Genomic DNA, 18,892 nt, shown 5'->3' on the forward strand with positions numbered 1-18,892 from the left:
GCCCCCAGGTTTGGAGAATGGCTTTCGCCCTCCTTGCTGGACGTCTCCCTCTAGAGCGCGGGGGAAGCTTAATCCCCCGTCCTCAGCGGCTGGTGGAGGTACGAGGGAGGGTGACGGTGCGGAAGGTGTCAGGGAAAACCTACCCGCAGCTGTGGCTACCCACAGCGCCTGCATCAGCCCCTTCCCCTGCAGCCACGTCGCCCGTGCCAGCAGTGCGGGGCCTGATCCTGCCCAAACCCCAGCGGCACCGTCCTGCCGAGTCCCTCGTGCTGGCCCCGGGCCTGGCCAACCCCCAGCTGCGTCCCTGATGCTGCTGGGGAGCTGGGGCCAAGAGAGAGAGGGAAGGCGAGGGAAGGAGGTGCCTATCTGGGGTTTCGCTGGTCTCTCCAGGGCCCCGCGGCTCCTGGGAGGCTGCTGGGAGAGGCAGGCGCTGGGGCCGGCAGGGAAACGCTCGGGGCTGGTGCTGCCGGCCTGGCCGCAGAGGACGCCCGGCCCTGCGCCGCTGGTGAGACCAGCTCGGCTGGGGAGGCAGCTCTTTGCACGGGGGCAGCACCGGGGTCGCTGCGAGGGGGTGCCACGGGCCCCCCGACGGGGCGGGGCGTCCTTTTCGGGAGGAAGAGGCAGTTTGGGGGCTCAGGCTCACGGGGACCCGGGCGGCCGGCGGCTCCCCGCAGCGGCACCCGGGGCCGCCAGCTCCATTGTGGGGCCGCAACAACGGAGCTTCTCTCTCCGCCTTTGTGCATTGTGGCCGGCGGCGCCACGGGGAGGGCGCCCGCCCGCCCGCTGGGGCGCCGGGGGTGGGGGGGCTTCCGACGGGGAGCCGGGACCCCCCGTTGCAGCGTTCAGGAAGCAACCAGGCAGCGAAAGAGGCGAAAACTCAAACTCGCTCAACGGGAGAGCGAGCGGCAGGCGGCACCTCCCGGGCTGGAAACCGCCGCGGCCCACGCGGAGAAATTCCTGCCCTTCCGCAGCGGGCGCCGGGAGGAGACGGGCCTGGGCTGGGAGGAGACGGGCCCCGGGCCGCGTCCCTGCAAGGTGGCCGATCCCGGTCACGGGGCGCCCGCTGGCCTCGAGGCCGGGCGGCGCGGCCCCTCCGGGGCGGCGAGGCAGGAGCCGGCGCCCGGCCGGGTTTCGCGTCCGTCTCTATTAGAGGGTTCGTTTAACGCCGGGCCAAGCGAGAGCGACGCCGCGCAAGCGCCTTCGAAAGCCGCACGAAAGGCCGTTTTCCCCGTGTTTCCCGACCCCCTTCTTCCAGGCCCCCGGCAGGGAGCGAGGGTTCCCCACAGCTCGGAGCTGCTGCTGCTGGACGCCCCCCCCGCCCCCAGCCCGGGCATTTTTGCCCTCCCTGCTGCATCTCCTCCCTTCTCCTATGGGGTCGTCCCATACCCCACCCCATTACTGAACCTGGGGTCCCACACCCCACCCCATTCCCCCCTGCCTGCCCCATACCGCACCCCATTCCCCCCTTGGGGCCCTCCTATCCCACCCTATTCCCCCCAGGGGTGCCCCACATCCCACCCCATAACCCCTCCGGCATGTCCCATATCCCACCTCATTCCCCCCGGGGTGCCCCATACCCTCACCCCATTACTGTACCGGGGTGCCCCCTACCCCCCCTACCCCCCCGTGGGGTGCCCCACACCGCACCCCAGTACCCCTCCGGGCTGCCCCACGCCCCCCCGCTGCCGTGCCCGGCGTGCCCCACCCGGCACCCACCACCCCTCCGGGCTGCCCCCCCCGCCCCCTCCAGCGCCCCCCCCGCCCCCCTTGGCCCCGCCCCTCCCCCCCGCCCCTGCCGGGCGATGCACCTGCTGCGGGGCGAGGCCCCGCCCCCTGGCAGCCGCGGCCAATGGGGCGCGGCGGCGGGGCGCGGGCGGGGCGCGGCGGCGGCATATGCGCGGCGGCGGCGGGCAGGTGGCGGCAGTGCCGCGCGCGCGCCGAGGCTCCGGCAGCGGCTCCGGCTCCGGCAGCGGCTCCGGCTGCGGCCATGGCGGCGCCGCCGCGCTCCTTCAGCGCCGCCGAGGTGCGGGCGCGCTGCGCGCAGGGCGCCTGCCTGGTGCGCTGCCGCCGCCGCCTCTACGACCTGAGCGCCTTCGTGCGGCTGCACCCGGGCGGCGAGCAGCTGCTGCGGCGCCGCGCCGGCACCGACGTGAGCGCCGCGCTGGACGGGCCGCCGCACCGGCACTCGGCCAACGCCCGCCGCTGGCTGGAGCAGTACTACGTGGGCGAGCTGGAGCCCGCCGCGCAGGTACCGCGGCGCCGGCCCGAGTGCTCTGCGCGGCTGCCGGGGTGTGGGGGTGTGGGGGTGCGTGGGGTGCAGGGTATATAGGCTGCGTGGGGCACCCCCCATCCAGGGCCCATAGCGCCTATGGGTGCATAGGGCCCAGGTTGTGTAGGGTGCACTGGCACCCTGGGGCTGGCTCTGTGGGGTGCAAGGGTTCGGGGTGAGCAGGGCTCCCCAGGGCCAGGGGCTGTATGGGGCCAGGATACATGGGTCCCCAGGCGCACAGGGTCCAGGAGGTAAAGGGCCCCCAGGCAGGGGGTCTGGGCTGCTCAGCCCCACGGATGCCTGAGCTCCTCAGCGCTCTGGGGCCTGCCAGGCCCTGTATCTGTGAGGCCAGGTGCTTGTGGGTCCTCGGTGCCTGGCCTGGCTCCTGCCCCATGGCTGCGTCCCTGCCAGGGTGCTGGGCAGGCAGGAGCGCTGGGTGCCCTAGGCCTGCCTGGGGGGCACCGAGCTGTGGGGCCTCCACGCGGCACAGAGGCCTCGGGAGAGGCCATGAGCTGCTCCGTCCCCTGGAAGAGAAAACACCAGCACAGCTGATACTTTCTCTTTTTTTTTTTTCTTCTTCCCCCGCTTTTGCCCTTGCAGGCCACCCCGGCGTGGGGCAGTGACCTGCCGGCTGTGCCTCGTATCCCTCCTGGGTTTTTGTTTGCAATTCTTTATTGTTTCTCTTTCCCCGCTGGCTCTCATGCCCCAGCCCCGATAGATGGGGCTCCACTTGTCGTGCCGGCCCCCGGCACGCGTAGTGCTGCAGTTGGGACCCTCGGCCACCTCCCGCCGCCGGCGGCTCCTCGCCGCCGTAACAAGCCCGACGGGTTCGGCTGCGCAAAGCTACCGGCCGAACGGGTTCTCGCGCTGCAGCCCCGCTGGAAGGGGAAGCGCCGCTGCGCGAGTGCAAACACGCTGCGTGATAAAGCCGAAGAGGAGGGGACGTCAGACACTACCTGGCACTAGATAAACCATCCCGGGGCTGTAACCGGGGACAAAGTCACGGTGAATCATATAACCACGTGCTGTTTGGCTGGGCTCGCGGTGGCCCCTCTCTGAGACACCCTGCGAAGAGGGTTTTGGGCGAGGGTCCCGGTGGCTGTGCTCCCCCACCGCTGTGGGTCCCTGCGGCTGCCCAGCACCGACCTCCTTGCGGGTGTCAGAGGCTCTCCGAAATCTTGCTGAGTTCTGGCAGGCTGCAAAGCAGGTTGTGATTAAACTGGATGTGAAGCCGGGAGGCTCAGGAGTCCGGGGAAATACAAGTTACTTAAATGTGAGCCTGGCTTAATCAGAGAGCCGTGCTGCCGGGGGCGGCGTTGCCCCTCGGCCGCAGCGCCCCTGTGGCGGCCGGCACCCGGCCGGCTGGTCCGGCAGTGCTGGAGACTTCCCGCGTGAATCACTGAGCCCAACTGTGCTAAACGGAAATTAACCCCCCCCCCCTTATTTTTAATCTGTAAAAGCAGCATTTAAAGAGATCAAAGCAAAGCATGATAATTATCCAGACTAGACTGTGGACTTTAACAGCCTCGCTAGAGGGGAGATGGAGCATGTAATTATCCCTTCAATTTAAGCAATGGTAGACTTTCATCACAGCCTCGTCAGGGCTGCGTGATGTATCTGTGAGTCATTAAAAGTCACCTGTCCCTCTCCCTGGTTCCTGTCCTCTCCTTGCTCTCGGCCATCCTCTGGATGCGTAGGTTGGACTTGCCTTTGCTCTCCTTCACAGCGTATCGCTCCTGGGTAGGCACTCGCGTGATATTCAGAGAAGCGTTGTAATAATCAACTAGGCATTTTGTTTAATTAATTGGTTAAGCTACCTTCAACCTCCTTTCAATGCTGCACCCAGTGCTCAATGCTGTGACCCAGCCTCTCCGCTCCCTTCGAATCGGCGGGTGCTGCTGGAAAGGCCGGGGGTACCTGCCCCACCGAAGGGTGCTGCAGGCAGCTCCGGCCCAGCGAGAAGCATCCTGGGGGCCCACCAAAAGCCCCGTCTTGATGCAGTTTAGGTTTGATGATGGCCTGCCCATGTCTGTGTGGCTTTGCCAGCTCTGGGGGCGGGCAGGACCATTCCTTGCAGCAGCACCGTCGGCATCTTTTGCAAAGAATGTTTGATTTAGGACCTCGGTGAAGCTGCTGGAGGCTTCGAGGCTGGGGGGGAAGCGCCGCTCTGTGAGCGGTGCCTGGCCGCGCTCGGGGACCTCCGGCAAGGTAATGCACTGCGAGGCGCCGGGGTTCATGCAATGCCAGCTGCATCTGGGCTCCGCTGCTCCTGCAGCCACGCAAATCCTGCTTCTCCTGCCTCCTTCGCGGGAGGTGAGGAGGAATGTGGTGGGGCAGAGCAAGGGCTCCACGGTGGCACCCCGTGGACCCCGCTCCTGCGTGCAGGGGCATGCGTGGCACAGTGCTGGCAGGCTCGGCGGTGTCAGCGGCTCCTCTTCTCCTCGGGCTGTTTTTGGGGGGTTTGGGGGTTTATTTTGAACAGATGACCCAGGGTCGTGGTGCAGGAGAGCCTCGTGCAGGCGGTGGGATTTTTGCTTGCATCGCTGGCTTGCAGACCAGCGGTGGGGCTGCTGGGGGGCTGCTCTAGCCCCTGTGCAAGTGCCCCGTCATCCTCCCTGACATGAGAGACGCTGGGGAACACGGTGAAGCCGCCGACCAGCAGCCCGGTCCCTCCAGGAGGAGCCGCGGCGGTGGCTGCGCTGCCCAGCTCGCTCCTGCCTGCTTGAGAAGCAACATTCGGGAGCAGCACAGGCAGAGGGGTTGCAGTCACGGGGACGTTTCGGAAAGGGCAGGAGAGGAGGGATGCCGGGCCGTTGCATCAGCCCAGCTTTCTTAAGCGTCCTTCCTGCTGGCGGTTGGGCCACGGCGGCAGCCTCGTGGAGGGGCCAGTGGTGCAAGCGTCGAGGCGGAGAGTGTGAGCCCTCGTATCTCGGCGCTTCCTCTTGGGCGGGGAGGAGCCGCCAGTATTTTAGACCAGATTTTTCTTCCAAAACACCTGCAGGGAGGAGGGCGACCGCAGCGCGGCTCTGACCCATAACGCAGCCCTCCTGGCTGCCTTTCAAGGGATGTTTCTCTCCTATCTTTGCATTTAATGGCATCGGGCTGAAGGAAGGAGCGTGGGAAGTGTGAAACATTGGTGGAGACCTTCGGGAAACCCCTACGGGGGTTGCGGGTAGTCCGCAGCGTTGGGTCATGCTGCAAACTCGTGTGGCAAAGCGCTTGTGTTAAAACTGCTGGGCGCTCGAGGCCCGTGTGGCTGGAAATAGCTGCTTCCCTCCCATGGCTGGAAATAGCTGCTTCGCTCCCGGCGCCTGTCCGCCCCGAGGCAAGGGGCTGCCGCAGGGCTGGGCAGCGCGCTCGCATACCAGTTTTGCACCTTCTGGGATGGGGCTTCGGTTGCGTCTAGCTGGGGCCGGCAGCCTGTCCCGCAAGGAGTGTCTGGTATCGGCAAACAGGCCTGGGAAGCGTCGCGAGGAAGTGGCGGAGTAAAGTCCTGTCCGCCCCGTCGCGGTGACGTGGCTCCTCCTTCCCCTTCCCCCGTGCCGCTGCTGGATTTTGGAGGCCAAGCGCCTCCGGAGGGCTGCGGGGGATCCTGCCGTCCCCACTCGTGCCCGGGGACCGTCGGGCAAGGAGGCTGCCCGCAAAGAGCCGTGCCCGCCTGGCGATGCCCCGGCCGGGCCGCCGGGAGAAACCACGGCTCTCCGCAACAGGCACATCCGCAAAAGCACGTGGGCATCGCGCTGCCGGGCCCTGCCCTCGGGTTAATGGGTAACTCAGGGCGGCAAAGCTGGGGAGAAGGCATGTTTGGCATGCCCTGTCTCGGAGCCGGGGCGTCCACCCCGCTCCCCTGCGAGGGGGCACGCCGCAGCCTGGCAGCCTCTGCCGCCGGCAAAGCCGCGCGAGTGGGACCCGGCTGTCTTGGAAGCAGCCTCGCCTGGTGCCCGGAGGCAAACGGACCAGCGGGTTTCTCCTGTTTTTTCCCTATTGAGTCGGTGCGCTCAAACCAAGAGGTCCTTTTGCACCGACTCGGCGCTGGCCGAGCGCTTCCAGGCCGCGGCGGTGCGCGTTCGGGGTCCGGCGACCGCGCTGCCAGGCTGTGCCGCGTGTGGGTGTCCCCTCCTCGCCCCGCTTGCGATTAGAGACGCTTTGCAGCCCGCTGACCTTGACCAAAGGTGCCCTTGCGAGCTGCTGCCGGCTGCTTTGCCTTTTCGCCCGGCGTGGGCTCCCCCCGGCACGCCGCCCTGCTGCCGCCCATGCACGGCCCCCTCGGGGGCCTCGGCAGGGCCGGGGGGCTGCAGCGCTGTGCGGCCCCGTGGTCGGGGAGCAGCAAAGCTGGTGCCGGTTCATTACAAATACCGGCTCGGCGGCGCCTGTCGCTTTTCCCGATGCAGCGTGCGCGGGGCTGGTTCAGGCTGGTCCCCGCCGGGCTCGCGGCCTGCGGGAAGGTGATCCGCCGCGCTGCGAGCAGGGAGCCGGGCAGGCAGCGTGCAGCTTGCAGGACGGTGCCAGGCTGTTATGTATTTTTTTGCATTCATTGCAACAGCGTAATGCACCAGGCCTCCGAGAACGGCAGCCTGCAGCTGAAACGCGGGCACGCGGGAAGGTGCTGCCGCTGGCACAGCCAGCTTGCCCTCCCCAAAATGCAGGCTGCCGCTATGCTAAAAGCTCCCCCTCCCTTTCCCCCCGCTGCCGGTTAGAAATCGATAGGGGCACTGAGCTGCGCAAACAGGGCGGCGGGTAACCTCCTGCCCCGCGAGCCTCTCGGCGTCGGTCCTCCCAGCGCCTGGCACCGGGAGCCGGCGAGAGCGGCGGTGCCGCGGGGAAGTGCCGCCGGCCGCCCTGTGCAGAGCAGGGCATGCCGCTCCCGAGAGCGGGCTCCGTTTCCAAAAATGCCGCCTGTCTCCCAGAAGACCTGGGCGCGCGTGGGGCTTGCAACAGGCTTTGCTCAAGGGCTCAAAGTGTAGCACAGTTTGCCCGCTCCTCCCCTCTTGTTTGCTCCTTAGCTTTTTTTGAAAGGGGGGGACCTTTTTGGGTAGCTCACTTTGCCGGCGTGGGTCTCAGTTTCCCGCCGCAGCTCTGCGTGCTGCAGGAGGACGCTTCGGGCCGCGAGCGAAACAACCAGGCAATTGTTCCTGCGGCATTTTTCAGCAGGACCTCGGCCGTTCCCGCCCTCTCCTGCCCTGCTGGGCAGTGCTCGTGCCTGCCATGTGCCCGTGGGGGTGTTTGGAGGGAAGATACCTCCTGTTTTACGCTCAAGTAACTTTTGGGGGGGGGGGGGTGGAATTTAGCTGTGAATTTGATTGCTAAGCTTTTTTGGAGTTTAAAACCCAAAACGAATGCATACCTTAAACTAACCCTCAGCGGTGCAAGTTTGCAAAAATGTCCAAAAAGCCCTGACAGGAGCGAGTGCCCCCTCTTTTGAGGAGACGGCAGACCAAAGCCGCAGGAGACCAACGACGTTGTCCCCTTCTTGTCGTTTCAGAACCTCCTCGAGGAAGAGAGGCCGGCAGATGTGGCGGCTCAGACGACAAACAGGATGGATCCGCGGTGCAAAACGGTGGATCTGGACAAGGTGAGAGCCTGGTGTTTGTTGGGGGGCTCTCGAGGGACCCCAAGAACTGGCAGCATCTGTCCGTGATTGGCTCCGGGAGGTGAAACCCTGCCCGTCCTGTCTGCGTGGTGTTGGGGGAGGCCGGACTCCAGTTTGGCGCCTGCCTCCTGCAGGAAGGCAAAGGGATGGGGTACGAGCAAGGCGCCCTGCCTCGGCCAGCGCTCCAGGAGGGGATGGTTTCGGGTCCTGGGGTGGCTTCAGGTCCTAGGACGGCAGGCGGTGTTTGGAGGGTGCCAAAGGGGATGGAAGGTGAGGAGGGGCCGAAGCTCTCCTGCCTGGACAGCAGTTGTTGTCTTTCCAAACTAAGGGAAGGGGACAAAATAACTCAGAAAGCTGACAGCCTAGCTCCTGTCCGGGTCCGAGGTGGCACCTTGGTGACGCCCAGCGCAGGCTTGCGTGTCCCGAAGCGGCAGGTAGCAGTGAAGAAACTGCGTGCCTGGGGCGCTGGGTGTAGGAAGGTCAAGCCTGGCTTTGGGGAGTGAAAGGAGCTGGGAGTCGAAGCTGGTGCCAGCTGGGACACCCTCAGGTCCTGCGGGTGGGTACAAACTTTGTCTCTTCCTGGCTTGCTGGAGCTGGGGGAACCTGGGGGATCCACAAGTCTCTGCATTGGGATCGAAGCTGTGAATAAAGCACAAGCTGAGCTGCCGGTTACTCGGTCAAGCGGCACGACGGGGTGTCCCTGCGGGGCCTCGCACCCGTCCCACCTCCGAGACGCGATGGCGGCTCTCCCCCGAGGACGGCAGGCGTGGTTCTGGCGGGACACGGATGTCAGGCTAGCTCTAGGGAGACCGGTGGCTCTGCCATCCCTCTGAGCGGTGATATCCAGAGCTGGGCTCGCCGGGAAGGAGGCAGGCTCGTTTTTTGGGACTCAGGTGAAGCAGTCCTCGCTGTGGTGGTTTTGGCCCTGGGAGATAGTGTCCATCCATGTACGGGCACTGGTGGCAGAGTCTGGCTTTCTCCCCATGCCGCTTGTGGCGTTTTTGGCTGCAGCGCCGCCTTCTCGGTAGGCAGCGAAGCTGTCCCGCTGCCATCGCGGCACCCTTCCCCTGCCCGTGGCGGTTGTCGCTTGGCAAAACCGCGCTACTCCTCCTCGCTCAGGCGTCGGAGCCCGTGCCAGCCGTGGCTGGGGCGTGTGGGAGGGAGAAGGAGAGCCTGGGAAAGGACCGCTGCCAGCCAGCCTCGCACCTTAACGCTAAAATGCCCGAAGTGCGGAGCTTCCTCCTCGGCCAAGCAGCTGGAGTGGATTTTGGGGAGGCGACGCTGTTCCTGGTGATTATGGCTTTTTCCTCCCTTTCCAAGTGTGTGGGAGTGGAGAGAGGATAGACGCGTCGGGGAGAGTCGGGGCTGTGCATCCCCGAGAGTAACCTGCGCAAATCACGGCGGAGCTCTGCCCGCAGCGCGGAGAGCCGCGGCGGGTACGGCCTGCCTCCGCAGGGCTCGCCGCTCCGCTCCTCGGCCGGGTTTTAGTGCCGGGGTACGCGGCGCTCAGCGGAGGGGTGGCTGCATCCCTCTCGCCATCAGGAAGACAAAGCACCGGGCTCACAGCGGATGCTGATGGCTGGATCCACACCCTGTTGCCACAGCCTCTTAAAGCCTTGATAGCTGCTTTACGCCGGGAAAGGCGGTTCCCAGAGAAAGGGCTGGTGCAGGCCGCCTGGGAGCGATGCTCTCCCTGACGGCCGGTTGAGCAAGTGGCCAGTGAGTCAGGCGGCAGTGACCCTGCAGCCAGGCGTGGGAACGCCACCGGAGCGAGGTGGGGGCACCACGGGCTCGGTCGGAGCTTGCCACATCGCGGTGGGAGCCAGCAGCGTTGGGCACCCTGCTGTCACTGCTGCCAGATTACTCATGGTGCAGCCGTGGCTGCCAGGTTGCTGCCTCGGCCCTCTCGCCGCGCTGGGTTGCTGATGGAAAGTTGGCAGATCCAGGGCTTCACTGCACTCACGCAGTATCTGTCCCGGGGCACGGGCGGGATGGAGAAACAGCCTTATCCAGCCTTATCTTATTTCGTGGAAAATGCATCTTGGGAGCTGCTGAGCAATTGCAAAAGCTTTGATAGGCAGCGTTGCTGGCTGGGCCTCTGTTTCTGGCCCAGAGCTGGTTGCACACGTGTGCACAGGCGTGCGTGCACGCCGCCACGGATGCCTGGGTTCCTTCGCACTTTTCCATAACCAGCCCATCTTCAAATGCGACCATGTCCTTGGCAGGGGGAGCTGCCGCAGGAACGCGGCCTTAGTCCTCCTGGCTGCTTGCCGGCCTGGCGACCGGTCACTATTTGATCTTGATAACTCCAGGGGAAGGGAGCCGCGGTGGTTGGAGCCGCTGCTGAGCCCCGGCAGCGTGGGGCGGGCGGGCCGTGGTACGGCAGTGTTCACCTTGAGCCGCCGGCGGAGGGTACCGGGCAGCACGGTGGCGAAGCCCGTGAGCCAGCTCAGCCCCGCGTTTGCGGGAGACGGGGCCAACGGTGCGTTCAGCTCTGCTCGGCTGCTTCCAGCCAGGATGGGACGGCGCGAAGGAGAGGGTGATACTGCCAGGGCCGCTAAAACCCTGCCCCGTTCTCTGCTCTCCCAGGACTTGGTGGACTGGCGCAAGCCCCTGCTGTGGCAGGTGGGCCACCTGGGTGAGAAGTACGACGAGTGGGTGCACCAGCCTGTGGATCGGCCCATCCGCCTCTTCCACTCGGACTTCATGGAGGCCCTCTCCAAGACGGCGTGGTGAGTGTCCCCACCGCCCCTGGCCCCCCCCATGGCAGGAGGGTGAAGCCTCCCTCCGCGCCGTGGGGACTGGTGCCGGAAGCTGAGCATCGATCCCGCTGACACCTCCGTGCCTCCCCTCTAGGTACGTGGTCTTCATGGTGTGGACTCCCGTGGTGCTCTATCTCAGCTGGGTCAGCTACACGTCCCTGGCTCAGGGCAACACCAGACTCTTCTCCTCCTTCACAACAGGTATCGAGCCGGCAGCAGCACTGAGAGCCGAGCCCAAGCCCCGGTGCCTGGGCAGGGGAGGGGAGCCAGGCTCCGTGACAGCAGATATGACCTGGCTGGTGATAAAGGGGTGGGAGAGTGGTGTTGGGGAGCTGCCGCACCTGCATCTCTTGCCCGTCACCTCCTTCACTGCATGTTTGAGCAGTCGCATGCAAAAGCAGTGAACTCACCCCCGTGTCCATACCCGGCCGTCGCCAGCATGCAGTCTCCCGCACGCCGTTGCCCGCGCTGGTTTAGAGGCCGAGGTCACCTGCCTCCGTCGTGTCCTCTTGCCTGAATGTGCAGCTTGTGCCCTGCCCAGGCTGCCGGCCAGCTCCGAGCTCCCACCGGGGACGCTGCCAGCAGGGATGGGGCAATCCCCGCAGAGGAGGAGAGGGAGGATATAGGGATCGGTAGCTGGCCCTGTGGGCTCACGTGCAGGAGATCCAGAAGTGGGGAAGAAATTGCTGCTCTCGGCAGCCTTTTAGGGGTGCAAAGGTCCGTGCCTCTCCCAGAGCAGCCGCCCCGGAGACAACCCCTCCCCGAAAGCACAGGGGCAGCCCCCTTGTGCTGCTCTCCCCTGTCCCCAAGGGGCCCTGGGGACCTGCATGGCCCAGCTCGCTGTGCTCCCGTGTGCCACCCCGCGCTGACGCCCACGGCGGGCGGCAGCTGAGCGCGGCGCTGGCGAAGGGAGCCGGCGTGCCGCGGCGGGGGAACAAACCCGGCTCTGAGCGCTGCTGGCGGGGCCACCGGCCCGGCACAGTGCGAGGCTTGTTCGCCCCGAGCGCCTGCCCTTGAATCTCCCACTGTCCGCTCGGCCGGGAACAACAAGTGCCGTGGCGGCGCGGCGCCCGGGGGCAGCCTGTGTCCTTTGTTTTTAGCGCCCTGTTTGCGGCCCCGTCCGCTCGGCTCCTTTTCTGCGAGGTGCCACGCGGTGCCAGCGGCGGCTGCGCCTGGGGGGAGGCCGGGGAGCCGGCTGCCGACCTGCCCCGCTCCGGGGGTAGCCGAAAATCGGAGCCGCTGGAAAGGGGCCCAGGGTCCTCTCTCAGCAGGCTTTGCTATTTTATATTCCTGCCTTTTGAAGTAGAATAAAAACAGGGCGTCTGGACCGCTTGCAAGCCCGCTTTCAGGCAGGAGATGCCTTTGCTGCGTTAGCCCAGCGTCCGCCACGGCGGTGCAATTTGAGAGGCAGGTTGGAGTCCCTGATGTCCAGGGTATAAATTTTTCAGCCCAAACCGAGCGCAGTCAGGGTCCGGAGGCAGGACCTGCCGCGTGCCTGACTGTGAGCGGTCCGTCACCCCGGGGCTGGGCGAGCAGGGTCAGCACAGTCGAGGGGTGCAAACTGCAGGTGGGTTTTCCCTCGCTCCTGAGATCATCCCAGCCTGCAGGCCTCGTTGGCAAGGTTAAAAGCAGTGGGAAGGGTCTGCGGCAGAGGGCTGGGAGCTGCTCGCCCTCTCCAGGTGGACGCTGAGGCATCGGAGGGCTCAAACAAGCGTGCCTGCTCGAAGGAGATGTGCGTGTAGAGGCAGGGTGACCTCGGTTTCTTGGCTGGTCTCCAGGAAAGGCATGGAAGAGGCAAGCTCTGGGAAGGCAGCGAGGGGCTAGGGGCTTGGTTTTCTTTAGCACGGATCAGGAGGAGCGGATCGGGAGGGGAACGTGCATCCCCTGGGAAGCAGGGGCGAGGGTGGATGGGGTGCGACGGCCCTCGGAAAGGAGGCTCCTGCTCCGCTTCAGAGCGGAGGGATTGGAGTAGAAACGCAATGAGGAAGGAAGGGCCTCAGACCTGCACAGTGGTGTGCACGACGCAGCTGCACCCTCCCTGCTCTGCTGGGGAGAAAGCAGCAGCTGGGACCTCACTGCCGAGAGGTTATTTTTCCAGTTGCCAAAATATGCGGGTTTGGAGGATCAGAAATTGCTAGCAAAGAAGCAGAGCTGGCAGCCGGCACTGCAAGGAGGAGGTGGCTGAAAAATGCTCTGTGGGGGAAAACTCCCAACAAGACCATTCTCTGCAGAAAGACGAGCTGGAAACACTGCTTTGCTGAGCGAGCGTTGGTTCTGAAATGTCGGTGTAGATCAGGTGCCTCCTGCTTGGTTTCTGTGGGCAAAGCAGGTTTGTGAGCACCAGGCTCTCCCGGGGGACAGTCGGGGCCCCTCCAGAGCAACGACAAACCCTGTATTTGGTGCATTTTTCCCCCAAAACTGCAGTTCTGGCAGCTTGGTGAAGTGAAGTTCTGGGTGAGAGCCACTTGTTTGTGTGTGTATCTGGGCTACCTGCTTCTAGCCCATTTGGTGTCTGCGATGTCAGCAGAGCCTGGGGGCTCTGGTGGAGAAAAGCTGCATTTGCACCCCAAAGTGAGAATGGAGATGGCCAAAAGCACCAGAGAATGGCAATAGGGGGGGAAAAAAAAAAGGACGTGGCTGGCAGTGTTTCAGAAAGAGGGGGCGAGGAGAGATGAGAAAGCAGAAAGGAGGGTTGAGAAAGCTGTAGGAGAGGCTGGAAAGGCCTCTTGCCTGGCAGGGATCCCTGCGTGGGGAGATGCCGAGTGCTTCTTGCTGGGAAGACGACGAATCCGGGTGCTTCACAGGAGGGGTGAGGGGAGCAGCGAGGTGCGGAGCAGCTGTGTCTCTGGGGCCACCTGTCTTGCTGACTGCTGCATGTCTCGTTGTGTAGAGTACTCCATCCCCGTGCACAAATACTGCTTCCCCTTCATCTTCCTCCTGGGGATGTTCCTGTGGTCCCTGATAGAGTACCTCATCCATCGCTTTGTCTTCCACATGAAGCCACCTGCTAGTAACTACTATCTCATCACCCTGCATTTCTTGTTGCATGGCCAGCACCACAAGGTGAGTGGCTACGCTGCCGCGGCAGCCCCGCGCGGGCCCCGGGCGTGGGAACGGTGACCTCTGCTCAGGCGGAGCCTGTTCGTGCGTGCTCGACGTGACTCGTGGCATCTTTGCCCTGAGCGGGGCCCTTACGTAACGCTCGGGAGATGGGCTCTGAGCGACCGGCTCCTCGAGAGCCCGAGTTAAACCTACCAGCTCTGCTGACGCTGTGCAATGGAAAGACGTAGAAGCGATGGGCTCCCTCTAGCTTCGCTGGAGGAAACATCCCCATCAGAGCCAGGCCGACGTGCGAGCCGAGAGCCCTGGCCACCTTCTGCTGCGTGGGCAGGGGCAGATCAGCTGCTGGCAAAGGGCTGGTCTCGCCACCAGATAAACCTGGATGGGGAGGCTTCTGGGTGCTGCTTTGCTGCTGGCTTTTCCAAAAATGAGTGTCCTAAGTGCACATGCGCCGGCCCAGTTCCTCGGCTGTGCTAAGTTGGAGCTGCGTTAGTGCAACTGGAGGAGCACTGTGGCTCACACCTGAGCCTGAAGTTGGGGTCCAGTTTGGGGTTGTGTTAAATCCTTGCTGGTGCTGGACTGCTGTATTCTTCCTCATTTGGGGGGTTTTGGGGTTTTTTGTTCTTTTTTTTTTTTTCTCTTCTCCTTGGGATTGCCAGCAAAAGAGTTTTCTGAGAGGCCACTGCTCCAATTACAACCAGCTCCAGCTTGAGCATGTAGTGGCCAAGAAAGAGCTGTCTGGGGACAGGGTTGCCCCAGTCCTGGCCAGGGTCTGCAGCGGGCTGTGCCCAACTCCCCGGTGGCACTTTGCAAGCTCCTGGGCGGGATGGGGTCCTGGGAGGGGGACAACCCGCTGGTTGCCAGCCGGTTAGCTCGCCCAGCCTGGGAGCTCGCTTTCTCACCGTCTTTCTCTGCTCCCAGTCTCCCTTTGACAGCTCCCGCCTGGTCTTCCCTCCCGTGCCGGCGTCGCTGGTGGTGGTCGTCTTCTACTGGCTCCTCCGCGTCCTGCTGCCTGAGGTGCTGGGGCTCTCCATGTTCGTCGGCGGGCTCTGCGGCTACGTGGTCTACGACATGATGCATTATTACCTCCACTACGGCTCGCCAAAGAAAGGCACCTACCTGTACGGGCTGAAGGCTTATCATGTAAAGCACCACTTTGAACACCAAAAATCAGGTAATGGTGGGTTTCCCCGGTGCGCGGTGGTGTGCTGGTCCCGTTGGGGGCAGAGCTCAGAGGCTTTGGGAACCACGCTCGCTTTCGGTGCTGTGGATTTAGCTGGTGCACTGAGATGTTGGAAGCTCAGCACCCCTTCGGGTCTCCGGGCTGGGAAACGCTGTGCGGAGGCACCTGGCCGAGCTGGGGAATGGCGCGGGCTTGCGAAGGGAGGTGTGGCACGTGTGTGCTTTGAAATATCCATCTGGTGTCCCTCATAGAGGCTCGTACCTGGGTTTATCATGCTGCTCTTCTGGTTTCTGCTGCAAGGCTGAGGTTGAGGTGTGGGTTCCCCTTTCTCCTCCCTGCCTGCGGTTCCCCAAAGGGATGGCAGGCAGTCTGCATCGCTCGGGGCACCCCAGCACGGGCGCTCACGGCTGAGCCTTAGCTGCCTGGTGCCAGCGGGCGCCTTAGCGCTTGCAGTGCAATGCTGAAGTTAAATTTGGGACTTGGGGAGGGTGCATCCCATGAGCTAAGGCATGTCTGTGATGCTCCAAGGGGTGCAAATAGGTGATGTTTGTTGGGATGGGGGGGAACGAAATGCTCCTTGGTCTTCCCTGAGAAGCAGGCATCAAAGGCTTGAAACCAAGCTTGGTTGTGGAGTCCTGTGTGTGTGGGTGGAGTACCTGAACCCAAGCGCTGCACTGCTTGGTCAGCAGCGTATGGGGTGATGTAGTTGCGTGAGCCTGTTTATGGCCAGGAGCTGTGGGAGGAGGAACCGTAGTGAAGAGGCTTCTGGGCAGAAGGTTCCCCGGTGTTTCTGAACGTGTCTCGGCCAGCGTTGAACGTGGGGCACGCCGGTGCGTTGCCGTGGCCGGGCGCAAAGCCTCTCCTCGGCCGGGAGCAGCCCCCTTCACTGGCCGGTGCTGGCACCCGGGGGTGCCGTGGCGGAGGGACGTCCCCGGGGCCAGGGGAGGTGTTGGGTGCCTGCGCCCAGGGCGGACTCTCCTCCTCCTGGGAGGCAGCAGGGTGGCCACAGAGAGGCGTTGGCAGGCGTGGGGTGAGGCCTGGGCTTCCCTCGGCCTGCCCCGGCCCGGCGCTTGCTCAACCTGCCCTTTGCCCGGTTTCCTAGGAGAAAGCGCCCCACTCAGATAAGTTATCGTGAGCGGGGCTGGTGGTGTTTCCCAGCCGCCTCCTGGGCGCAGCCTTTGTTGCCTCCGCTCTTCCTCCTTGCCGTCACCCCAGGGCAGGGTGACGCCTTCCTCCCTCCCTGAAACGTCAGCCTTGCTCACCCGGCCGCAGGGCAGCTGGCAGCCTCCTCATCGCCTTCGCACTGAGCTGGGGACCTCCCATCCCAGCACTGGCCTTCCCTCTGGTCCCCAAGCATCGCGGGGGCTGGCGGTGGGGTCCCCTCCGCGCCTCCGTCCCCCTGAGTGCTCTCTCCACTGCCCTGCAGGCTTCGGCATCAGCACCCGCTTCTGGGATTACCCCTTCCAGACGCTCATCCCCGAGGAGACCTTTGAGAAAGAGGACTGACGGCCCCAGCGTGGCGCCCGGCTCGCTCGCTGCTGCTCACCCGCCCCACCAAGATGGGGCTCGCGTGCTCCCCCGGCATGATGAGGCGCCCTGCAGCCGGCCCCCCTGAGCGGGGCTGGCCCTGCCTCTCCTTCCTTCCTTCCTTCCCAAGGCTGGATGGAGACGGTCATGCCGGGGTGCCCCTGGCCTCCGGCCCACCCGCGGCGGTGCCACCGAAACCCAGGAGCTGCCGGAGAGCGGGCGGCCCTGGGTTTCCTAGCGCGGGCTGTGCTAGGGACCCGGCTGCCCTGGCACGGTGGCAGCATCGGCCCGGGGAGCTGGGAGCTGCTCTCGCCAGGGGTCCCGCGGAGCCAGCGGGGCGATACCGTGCTGCCGCGGCCTTGCGCCATCTCGCATCTTTACCCCTTCCGGCCGCTTCTGCGCTGGCACCGGGGAGGAGGAGCTGGCAAGACTGGGCTCGGCGAGGCTTCCCCCGGGGCCGGGCGCTCGCCGCGGTTCTCCTGCTCCGCATGAATCCCCAGGGCTGCCCTCTCCCCGCGCACGGGCGGCTCTGGCGCTCGGGCCGGCTCCCGCACCGGCGTGCCCCCAGCCCTCTGCTTCCCGCCCGCCCTCCTCTCTGGTGCCACTGATGCGCAGGCAGCTCTGCGGCCCGGCAGCTGCCCGAGAGATGAAGTGCCAAATGCTTCTTGCTCGCCAGCCTTCCCTCCTCTGCCTCGCGCCTCTCTGCAGCCTCCCGGGGCCGGTTTCCTCCTCGCTGTGCACCAAAGCCTCTCGCCCGGCGCTGGGGCGAGCAAAGGCGGCCGGGGGGCACCGGGAATCCCACCCTCGGGAGGCACCGGCAGCCCCCTGCCCCTGCGGGATGGACACTTCTGGGTGCTCGCTGTGCCCCGGGGCCGGGTACCCTCCCGGAGACGTACAGCACTCTGCGTTTCACAGCATCGCTTAACTCTCCGAGGGGCTTTCATATCTCGGGTCAGCTGAAAAGCCAACTTCTCTCCTTGCTCCCAGCACAGGGTTTTCTGGGACCTGCCGCCGTCGGGGTGGGGATGTCGCAGGTCTGTATTTTGCCTTTTTCTAACCAGCGCACTGTATCTCTATACCAGATTTATCACGTTAATGTTTTTTGTAGACATTGACTACTTGAAACTCAAACTCCAATGAACAGAATTGCTAAGAGATGCCTTTTTTGCTGATCCTGTGATTTATTTTTTTTTCTAATGTTTACTGCAGATATTTAAAGGTTTGGAATAAGGTTGTATGTAAAACTGTGGGCATCACAATTGTAAATAAACTGTATATTTTGAAAAATAAAACCTTTTAAAAAGGGCACGGCTGTGAGCGTGGGTGAATGCAGGGTGCAGGTGCCACTCGGTGCTTGCGCTGGGAGGGGAGGCACCGATCCCTGTGTTGTGCTTGGCTGGGGAGCTGGGGATGGTTTTTGCCGGGCGAGGAGCTCCCCTTGCACAGGGGACCCGCAGCGGCCAAGCGTGACCTGAGCTCTGTTACCTGGAAGCTGGCCAGGGCTGCAGCTCACTTTCTTAACTTCCCCGAAGTTGGGCAATGGCGTCATGGGCCGCCCCGCGCTTCCCAACATCAGGCCGTCTTTCTGCTGAGCTGAGACGCTGAGCTGCAAGGTTTCCTGTGCTCCGGGCAGCGGCCAGCCACTGCTTCCGGCGCGCAGAGCCCTGGGAGCTGTGATCGGCACCCCATTTCATCACTTAATTTGATGCTGAGCTGTCCCAGGGCTAGTGACAGCAGAGAGGTCACAGCAGGGACAGGAGGGAGCAGAAGGTCCTGGAGGTCTCCAGCCCTTGTGTAGGGCCTGTTTCCATTGCCTGTGGCCTAGGGTGCAGAGCTGGCACAAGTGCGTGGTGGTGCCCCGGGACGGCCTCATCGTGGCCGGTGGGACAGCGAAAGGAGGATGCCCTGGGGACCGAAATACCGGTGGGCTCCATCCTCTAGCAAGCGCCGTCCCCCATCAAGCCGGCACTGGCAGTGCAGCATCCCCCAGCCCCTTCTCCCCCGGGTCTTTGCCGCGCCTCCCCTGTGCAAGTCCTTCTTCCCCTACGTCAAAACCGACGGGGCTCCCATGGGTGCCCCCTGCCTCCGACAGCGGCTTTCCTGGAAAACGGAAGCAGCCGCGGGGAGCGGGCCAGCAGCGGAGGGCAGCGTGAGAAGCCGCGCGGGCTTGCACAATGCCCCTTCCGCTGCCCGCAGGAAGCGAGGCTTGGGAAAGCGCCCTATAAACTCGCGTTCGCCCCGCGTTTCCTCTGCAGTGCGCGGCGGGCGCCGAGACGGAGGCGAGCGAAGCAGGGCCAGGTAAGCTCGGGTGCTGCGTCTCGGCGGGGAGCGAGCCTTTTCCTCGGGGCAGGCGTCGGAGGGAGCCGGAGGGGAAGGGAAAGCGGCCGCAGGAACGCGCAGAGAGAATGTGATTTAAAATCCGAAGCGGGGGATGCTGCGTGTGAATCCAGCCCAATGTTATGGGGAGAAACCACGAAGGATTAGGTGTGCTGGGGCTGCGA

At 64.3% G+C, this 18,892-nt stretch overlaps 1 protein-coding gene across 1 annotated transcript; it reads left to right on the top strand.

The window, feature by feature from the left end:
- The first annotated feature begins 1,972 nt into the window (after positions 1–1,972).
- Positions 1,973–17,697, top strand: FA2H (fatty acid 2-hydroxylase). Its single transcript, XM_026107387.2, has 7 exons — positions 1,973–2,248; positions 7,752–7,841; positions 10,449–10,591; positions 10,716–10,822; positions 13,512–13,684; positions 14,603–14,855; positions 16,291–17,697. Exons 1-7 carry the CDS (start codon positions 1,988–1,990, stop codon positions 16,368–16,370), a joined length of 1,107 nt encoding a protein of 368 aa, XP_025963172.2. The 5' UTR covers positions 1,973–1,987; the 3' UTR covers positions 16,371–17,697.
- Positions 17,698–18,892: the final 1,195 nt, after the last annotated feature.

The sequence above is a fragment of the Dromaius novaehollandiae genome, chromosome 13 (assembly GCF_036370855.1).
Source record: "Dromaius novaehollandiae isolate bDroNov1 chromosome 13, bDroNov1.hap1, whole genome shotgun sequence".
Classification (NCBI taxonomy): domain Eukaryota; kingdom Metazoa; phylum Chordata; class Aves; order Casuariiformes; family Dromaiidae; genus Dromaius; species Dromaius novaehollandiae.

Bases quoted from the DNA above. Each gene is read 5' to 3' on its own strand.
- FA2H (XM_026107387.2), top strand. From the start codon at position 1,988: ATGGCGGCGCCGCCGCGCTCCTTCAGCGCCGCCGAGGTGCGGGCGCGC. The intron at 2,249-7,751 runs GTACCGCGGCGC...TTGTCGTTTCAG, and splicing joins AGCTGGAGCCCGCCGCGCAG to AACCTCCTCGAGGAAGAGAG. The intron at 13,685-14,602 runs GTGAGTGGCTAC...CTCTGCTCCCAG, and splicing joins TGCATGGCCAGCACCACAAG to TCTCCCTTTGACAGCTCCCG.